The sequence below is a fragment of the Antrostomus carolinensis genome, unplaced genomic scaffold (genome assembly GCF_000700745.2).
Source record: "Antrostomus carolinensis isolate BGI_N321 unplaced genomic scaffold, ASM70074v2 scaffold23309, whole genome shotgun sequence".
NCBI lineage: Eukaryota > Metazoa > Chordata > Aves > Caprimulgiformes > Caprimulgidae > Antrostomus > Antrostomus carolinensis.
In genome coordinates this window covers 37,628-47,073 of record NW_010336777.1, presented here as the reverse complement: position 1 = coordinate 47,073, position 9,446 = coordinate 37,628, and the positions used below count along the sequence as shown (strand labels likewise).

Here is a 9,446-nt window from a genome sequence, read left to right as displayed (position 1 = left end):
ATCTCCTCATTTTTAAACTGTGGATCAAAAGCATCCAAGGTGAAAAACTTTTCCCTGCACTTGTTTGAAACCTTGGCACAACATTACTTGTATAATTTAAATACAGACCAGGACTCAGCAGCAGCCAAACCTGCACCCTGCTGATTAGCACGCCTCACAGTATCTAACAGACGTTTGACTTAAGAACCCAAGAATTTCATTGCTCAAAAACTTTATTAGATCCCTAAGCCTAAAAATCATTTTCAATAATGTGTGTGCTGCTTTGGGGCCTCAAAAAAGCTACTCTGGGAGCTAGGAAACATTTCCTAGGAGGCAAAAATGTGATCAAAAACATATTTGATAAAAAGGAGAAGGGGTAATGATGGGTTTTAACTTCAATTTTATTTAATTTAATCTCAGAAGCATGCTCTAAGTTTAAGAGAGGGGAACAACTATTGGATTTTGTTTTGCATCTTTTTTAAAACAAAATGATTCTCATATAGGGTTTGTGGTTTTTTTCCCCCTAAACCAAATAAACTATATATTGGAATGACCTTGTAACGGGTTTCTGTGGCTCTTTAATCACCAGTGGCTGCTAAATGAAGCATATCTATTTTCTCTGTTACATTACTATTGGCAACCAGGTCTTCAGTAAGTGCCCAGAAATATTTCCATGGCAACAAAAAGCATTCAGTATTGCTACTGTTTTGTGCCAATTTAGCTTTAAAATATTCTATTGTGGAGAGAAATATGGAACATTAAGTGAAATAAAGTCAAGATGCAATGTTCTGAAAAGAATATAAGGATAAACAGGAAACATGTATTTTGTAAAAACGGGGGAAAAAAATGCCAAATGGAAGGGAAAATGTTCAAAGCTAATATTGATGCTACTGAATGCCTTTGCTGAATGTCAGCAAGTCCATATGCTCGCTTACATTTTTACTTAGGGTTAGGTAACAAAGCTAACAGAAGCAAGAATACCTCAAACAACTTCTCTTGATCATTTTAATCCATGACTGAAATTTCAAGTTGCCAGGGTATTACAGCCTCTCTGCATGTCTAGGTTACCATCAGAAGAGTTCATACTCTTGATGTCAGAGAATGAATCTATAAGGAAAAATAGGAAATAAAGAGTTGAAAAATTAAATACAAAGAGCATGTGTGTGTTTTGGAAGTGAAGGGTCACTTAGAAGAGCAAAATGAGTTCCTCCACATCAAAGATCTTGTGGAAGACATTTTCAGATCACACTTCAGCACTTTCTCTCCTAGGCACCAGCAGCGTAGGTGCTGGGGAGCTCTGTAAGGCCAGCTTCAGTCCACAACAGCTCCAGACAGCTTTCTGAGAAGGAAAGCAAATAAATACTAAGAGAGAGTCCAACAGCAACTTCATCAGTACCTGTTCTCAGCTGGGACAGAGGTTCAGAGTGATCCTGTCCTTTAGCTGCAGTGATGGGTTACTCTGGCATCTGACTGTCACTCTATGTGTCTCTCACCAGGAAAATTCATCTGGTCCACCAAATGTTCTTAAGGACCCTCTTTCTCAGACGTCCCTGCAGACAAGATTGCAGGTAAGAAACTGCTCTGATACTGACAGCAGCCCATTCCTGGTCCCCATTTCCCTGAGAGTTCACCACCTTTTCTCCCATCCACTGTGAGCAAGGGTCTAGTTCAGAGACAGGACAAAGATCTTAGCAGGGCCTGTAGCGATAGGACAAGAGGTAATTAATGGTTTTAAACTAAAAGAGGGTAGGTTTGACTAGGTATAAGGAAGAAATTTTTTACAATGAGTGTGGTGAAACACTGGCACAGGTTGCCCAGAGAGGTGGTAGAAGCCCCATCCTTGGAAACATTCAAGGTCAGGTTGGATGGGGCTCTGAGCAACCTGATCTGGTTGAAGATGTCCCTGCTCACTGCAGGGGGATTGGACTAGATGGCCTTGAAAGGTCCGTTCCAACACAAACCATTCTATGATCTGGAGGTCACCGTTGGTATAACACGTTTGGCACATGGCTGCTCCCCAGCCTTCTCTGAGGAGCACCAGGATTTGCTGTGAATTGCTCTAAGAGTCCCTCTTGGGGGTACAGGTTCTGCAGGAGACAAGGTTGCACCCTGGATAGCACTTGTCCAGGAGGACCCATGGCCCAAGCATTACCTTGAAGGACACTATATGCCCTGCTCCATGGCGTTTGCGCACACACTGGACACATCATCCAAGCACACACAGTAAACCCAGCCCTGCAGCATTGTCTTGGTTCCCATGAACAAACCCTGTGAACAGGTTATCGCACAGGCAATGTAGAGGGGTACCAGAGGGTATGGGATCTGTACAGGTTAGAGGTTGGGCTCCAAGAGATACATCTCTGGGGTGCTTAACCTGAGAATGGGCAATCACTCGTTTGGAATATGAAACAAGCAGTCCCAGTTTGGGAGACAGAACAGCTAGACCAAAAGCTCTTTTTAATTACTTACTCCCTGGCCATAACAGTGTGAGGAATAGTAATAAAGAAAAGAGCTAATTTTAACATTCATTAAAGAACACCGTCAAGGTTTATACCCTCTCAGTCTGATATTCCTATTAAATACAAAAACAAACAGGCTGATCTTCCGCAGTCTGCACAGAAAAGGCTAAATGTGTAAGACTTCCCTAGAAGCCAAGAGTGATTAAAAACTCTCGGTCATTATAAAACAAACATTTTCAAGAGCATCTACTGCCTGCTTCAAAAAAAGGAATTTAGATATTTGAAAGCAAATTCTGGAGTTCCTCAGTGAGTCTCAAGTTCTTCATCAGCTCCATACTGTAGACACACTCCCCCCACCCCTTTCCTCCCTTATCCCCCTTCCTAGGATGTTGGTAAAGAGTGCTTTAACTCAGCAAGACCCAAGGATGGTGTCAGCAGGACTGCAGCTTTCCTGCTTGTGCTTGGGACATACATTTCCATCAGTCCTCTCTGACCCACGTAACTTCCAGCCACCTTTATGGCAATATTTAGTGAGTACAAGTCACATGGCTGAAATTCAGTGCTGAACACAATCGCCTGAGAAGCTGTTCATGTCACTTAAAGATCAGAAGTCATAGTTAGGCCTATTTAAAACTGAAAATATCAAATTCAGTTCTCCTTCCCATAATCTCCTGCCTGCTGTCCTCTTCAGTCTTATTTGAAAAGCCTGTGGGGGTGGTGGGAGGGGAGGAAAGCGATTTGGGAGCCTTTCATCCATAAAATCATGAGATATGGCTGGCTTTTTAGTACAGCATTTCACAGCACATGGCACAGTAACATCTTGAGATTCCTGGCACAAAGAAACAAGTTTGAGATTATATATAACTTTAATAGCAATGACGCAAAGGCAGATGGTTCTCAAAGCAAAGGCTTAAGGCTAAACACTCCTTTTGAAGGGTCCTGCTACCAGAAACAAAACATGGGGGGTGGCGAAATACTCCTTGCTACAGCAACAGGGCCCGATTGCCTTCTAACACACGGCATTTCACCCTGGAAATTTCCACTTATTTCAGTGAGATTAGTGTCACAACAAGAGAAGAATTGGAAACAGAAAAGGAAAGGTTAGATTTTTCTTTGGGATTTAGGGAGTTTTATTTTACCTGCGGGAAACAAAGACAACACAGAACATAATGAGCAGATTAGCAACTAAATCAAATCAATACCAGAAAAGAGAGGCCTGGGTAATACTGTCAGGGTGTGTGCTGGCTGCTTACCTGCAAAACTTGCCTTGCCATTTTTACTTTTTAAGGAGTCACCCAAGCTGAGGTTGCACTCATGATCTCCCATCCTTATAGAGGGCTCGCCTTCTTCCTCAGCGATGGGAGGAAGCTGATCAAGCAGCTGGAGATTTTCATTCGTCCAGTAGGATCCATTGGCTGTCAAAGATCTGGTGCTTTCAACACATTGCTCTGGTAAACTGCTGGTATTTTTAACTTGTTTTTGCCTCTGCAGACCCATGTCAGAGCCATGAGGGAGGTCGTGTGAAGCAAGATCAGGACTCCCAATGTGACCATCTTCTCTAGGATATATGTATTCCTCATCCCAGAGGTCCAGGTGTTGTTCATCATCTGATGCCTCAGAATAATCCTCATAAACTCCTCCATTATTCTCCAAGTCCCGGTTCCTCTCTTCTTCTGACTTACGACCCACTCCACTCAAATTCAGCAGTGAAGCAGATATAGAGTCTCCTGCTTGTTGGATAGCTTCGTATATTTGAGACATCCAAGAAGACAGTGGCTGAAGGAAATTCTGAGCAGCCTCAGAAGCCATGTTTAACACTATGCCAGTATCTGGTGATCAGTTGTTCAGTTTTGCCAGCATGTCACTTATAATTCAGGCAGCTACAGAATAAGCACCATAAGAGATTACTGTAAATTGCTTGTCCATCAACACCTGTCGACACACTATCTACATAAGATGTCTAGAGCTGAGAGAAGAAATGGAAAAAGCACTTCTACCCATTGAGAATACCACTAGAAATCCAGAAATGATGGACAAATTACACACATTCCTGCAGAGATCTGGAAAGCTTTCATTCAATTGCTAAACCTTATATGAAAATAAAAACATAAAACATCAGAACAGAAGTACCTTTCCTGAAGCGCACACATTCTGGTTACAGCTGTCAACAGACCTGGTAAAAAAAAGTACAAACCAATCTGCAGTCAAAAATCAGAAATAATCTCCTGGCCCTGACTTCCATTCTATCCTTAGCATTAGCATGGCCAGGTGGGAAAACTGAAGGGTGGAGAATTTGGGGAGAATTATATTTTGATTTATAAAAGTGACAGGCCTAAGGCATGCAGAACCAGCCCATGGCAGACAACTATCTCAAACGCTTTGCTCCAGAAAGGCTCTGAAGAAGCCCTCTCTGACCACAGAGTAACACAGGGTTGTTTTGCCCTTCACAGAAATGGAAAAAAAAAACCCACAAACCAAACCAAACAAACAAAAAAAAATAGAGGGGGTGGAATAGTGTAGGTATGAAATTACTGGGAACAGAAGCAAGTTAACAAAAGCAGTGGTATCATGTCCATATGATATGTTTTCTCAAAACTTATGTAAACCCAAAATAAAAACATAACTTGCAGAAAGTTAAGGCACCTTTTTGCTCAATATACATCTTCCCACATCATCACAAGACAGATATTCTTTTAGGAACTCTGAGAAGCAGGAGAAGCCTACAAATGGGATGACGGGTTTAGGAAGAAAGAATTAAATAGTTGCAGATTTTAGGCTAAAAGACGACTAAAGAGAAGCAGAAAGAAGCTTCAGAAATTAATTATCAGTGTCTTCCTGAATTTAGAGGTCTAGGAGCAATCAAACTGTGAAAGGGTAAATACAGTATAAGCAGCAAGAAAACAAGCTCAGCAGCAAGGTGAGTTACCTTGTTGAAATGGTCTCCAGAGAAATGTAGTGGGAATCACAGTGTTTTGGATTTTTAAATGAAGCATGGACTAAGGAGATCCTACCTTGCTTGGTGAACGGCTTTTTGACAGATGAGATCAGTGACTTAAGAACTGTTCACCTTTTGAATCACTTATGCTAAATAGTTTTGTTCAGCGATGCTGACTTGCACTGCAGATACTTCCAACAAGTTTACGATCAGCTTCAGTATGTACTAAGAATTTCAGTCCTAACAAGGGCAGTAAATGAATGTAGGTTACTAAAGCCATTTTAAAAGCAGAAGGTTGTTACAAACATTCTGGGCTTGGGGCACACACTGTTCCAGTATCCACCTGTCAACTGCTGGCCTCTGGTTCAGCCTCTGGGACATGGGGAATGCTCCCTGCCATGCATTAAATCTTTGGGAAAGAACAGACAATGTCATGGTGTAAATTCCCAGGTGAGCTGTTCCCTTCATTGATTCTTCTCTTTCCAGCCCTGCCCTTAGTGATGTCCCTCTGCTTTGTGCAACTTATTCACTCATAGACCTAAAGTGATTACATACTCCAAACAGCACGTTTTTAGCATAATGCAGATTTGCTACTGGTAAATCACAGCACCAGAGAAGTCATTGCAAGGAGATGATACTTGTAACAGTGACATTCTCCCAGGCATGGAAGGAGATAAATTAAGATGGGTAAGTAGGGGATCCTAGATACATTTTTAACCTGTTATTTATGTATGATTTCTGATGAAAGGAGAAGTTCACAACACTCTGCCTCCGCTTCAGCAGCAAGATACGTGACAGCAGTAGCCCTTGGAGGGATGCAGGCATCCAGGAGTGATAGCTAACCAATGCAGATAAAACATATGGGTGCTAAAATGAAGCACTGATCCGTTCTAAAAATCAACAGAACGTAGACTTGTGATATTTGCATAGGGAATAATTAGCTTCTCTTGTTATTAGATTTCAGAGCTAACACCCAATTGGTCCAACAGAACCATCCCACTTCTCCCGGATGCTGTGGCTGACTGCACCATGGCTCAAGAAAATTTCATGGTCCTGCACAAGAGACTCCTCATTAGGGAGGTTGGTATCACAACCGTAAAGACAGAGGGAGTTTTTCAAGGAGAACTATTACTTTAGTCACAGAATTAAAGCAGGGATCTACAGTCATCTGCAGGGCTTGGATGATAATCACCCAGACATACGAAGAGGCAGATAAGATTTGAACATGCATCTTTCAGATAACAAGTAGTTGCCTTGATCATCTTGCTCTAAGTAGGCTGGGGGGAAACACGATGCATACACACATGTATACACACATCCACAATTCTACACAAGACCTGGAAATTTGTCTGGATTAAAGATGGAGAATCCCAACAAATGGTTTCATTGCAGTTTATAGACAATGGATAGACATTGTCTATTTTTTCCACCGAAAAAATCTGAACTACTTTGCAGTAACACCTCCAAGACACCCGCACAACTTGCAGTCCAGGGCCTACCTAAAAGAAATGCAATTTCCAGGGTGCCTGGCTCTGTTTAGCCTTTGCTTGGCTTTTCCTCCCATCCTCTCCCTCTTACCAAAGACTCCACAGTCAGTGATATGCTGAACAACTGGAGTTCAGCTGAATTATAAATGGCTTATTTTTGGTCTTGCAGCAGATGGATAAAATGTGTAACAAGCTGCAGACAAGTTTAGGCGGGCAACATTTTTACAAACTCAACAGAGGATCAAAGAGGGCTGAGCTCTGTTACAGGCTTGCTGTTTCCCAGGAGCTCTCTCCCTTAATTAGCAGGCACTGCTCTAACCGAGTGTTTATGATACATTTCACAACGTGGCCTTTTCAACATAACGGATTTTTACTTTTGAATTCTCTAAAAATTTTGACTTGCATTAGGAAAAAAAAAATAAATAAAAGAACTGAGAAGAGCATTTAAAATGTGTGGGAAAGAAAAATCCATTTCTTTTTAAAAGCATTCATCAAAAAAGAGAGAGAAAAAAAAAAACTGTTTAGCAAATCCACTTCAAGTTCCATCTTCTAAAAGTAACCACAAGAATTTTCACCCTGAATCGCCTGCTTAACTCAAAGTTGTTTGTTTTTTTTTTCCTCTTGGAAAATCAGATAGCTAAAAGGATCAATGTTAAGCCTCTCACAGAAACCATCATAGCCTTTACTACAATCTATATTTCCTTGTCTTGATAGGATCATTATTCCTGAGTAGCGTTCCCATTGAGAGGTGCAATTACTGTATGGCTAAAAAAAGAAGTCTATTAGCAGAGTTTCAAACACTACCACAATGCAGAGGTTTGTAATATTAGCAAAGTGTCTTTCAATTTTCTTGATATGCAGGATCCTAAAAAAATTGCCATCAGATGTGCGTTTCTTACAATGATTTCCCTTATTCAAGCTGTTGTAGAGTGTAGGCACAAACTCCCTCTTCTTCAGTCACTTTTTGTGTAGCCCTTGCAAAAGTTTTCTATCAAACTCCTCCCTTGTAGGGAGGCTTGAGGACCACAGGTTGAAAACAGTGTCCCAGCATATAATAACTGAACAATTTTCAAGTGAGTGCTTATTTCTGAAACACTAGATAAGCAAGCAAGTGGCTTTTTTAGCAGTTTGGGCAAGTTGCTGAATACGACTGTCCACAACTGAATGTCTGAGCACTGTGCTAGGTCACCAGTTTAGACAGGAACACTACTACCCAGAAGAATGATTTCTGCTTTCCCCACTTGTCAGAAATTTTAATTAAGCCATTCCTAATGATTTACCTTTATTTCCTGATCTCATACAGAGAGCAGCAGCCCCCACGCCCACCTGGCATGCCATGGATCGTATCCACGGACAGGAGCTTTATTTGTGTGCACACCTAGGAAAAGCAGTGTCACAGATCCACCATGAAACCTTCCTCCAAGCTTAGGAAGAAAGACCTAAACCAAGATGTGAATCTAAACTGATGCCCAGACCATCAAGGGTCAGCACAAAAGGCAAGTCCATTTTGCTGTGCATGAAAGGAGGAAGAAGGGAGGGCTTGGAGAAGGAAGATGATTTAATAACTCCTTTGAAGCTACTGAAAACTATAATGAGCCTGATCTTCCCTTCAGAGTGGAGCCCAATTAGCACACGTGTAAAATAGCAGAGGGCAGATTAGAAACATACTCTGTTGAAGGCAGGCAGCAGCAGAACTGGGCCAAGAAATCCTCTGTCCTAGTTCTGGGAACAATCTGGACTCTGCTCCTCCTGTATTTGCCAGAATCACATTTAACAAAGTCCTTGTGTCCTCATAGTGAAGGATAACCAAACATTGCTACGAAGACGAAAGTGTATTTCCAGTTAAAACTGTCACAGTGCCAAAACCAGCCTGTGCACTTGAAGTTGTTCAGTTGATCAGAGCCTCTTGCAGAAGCATTATGAGGAAAGTTCACAGACAGTACCCAAGGTTCACATCAACTGTGCGCATCACTGCTAACCAAACCTCCCTAAGGTAAAACAAAACAGAAATACAGAACATCTTGGTACGTTTTTGGCCTATGTGCCACAAGAATGCTATTTATGTAGCTGAATTTAATGCAAAAAAAAAAAAAGAGAGAAGACAGGGGCATTTTCCAAGTGATTATGTGCTCTGTAATAACAGTTTTCAGCTGATGATTCAGAAACTCCAGGGCATTCAAGGAAGATCTAATAGTTTACGCCAATAAATTACACACATCTCATTAGAAACATTAATGGGTTACAAATCAACAAGGCAATAAACCCACTGCTGCAACGCATTGGTTCTGCAAGCCCTAAAAGGGTGAAGTGAAAACAAAGATGAGATCAGACAGACAGCAATGCTCCCTGCTGCATGGGGTTTAGCCTACGCAGAGGAAGCCTGCAGACTTATTCCTCACTCCCAAATCATCTCATGTCTTTGCAGGCAGCTTGCTACTAGTGATGCTGTGCCAAATTAGTCGTAAAAATTGATACCCAAATGACAGAAGTGGTTTTGATCAGGATATTTAGCCCCATGGTGTCTCCTTCTTTCTTCCCCTTCCTTTGTCGCATGCTCTCCTTTTGTCAAAAATAATGGCAACAATT

General features: G+C 41.6%; 1 protein-coding gene across 2 annotated transcripts in view; it reads right to left on the bottom strand.

The window, feature by feature from the left end:
- SYT16 (synaptotagmin 16) overlaps positions 1 to 4,253 on the bottom strand; it is a 40,315-nt gene extending 36,062 nt beyond the window's left edge. The window contains exon 1 of one of the 2 annotated variants that reach the window (XM_010174987.2): positions 3,692 to 4,253. In XM_010174987.2, the coding sequence (XP_010173289.1) occupies positions 3,692 to 4,247 (556 nt within the window). In that variant the 5' untranslated portion in view covers positions 4,248 to 4,253. The remainder of the gene's footprint in view (positions 1 to 3,691) is intronic. The other variant, XM_029086739.1, reaches the window with a different exon arrangement.
- Between the last annotated feature and the right edge of the window lie 5,193 nt (positions 4,254 to 9,446).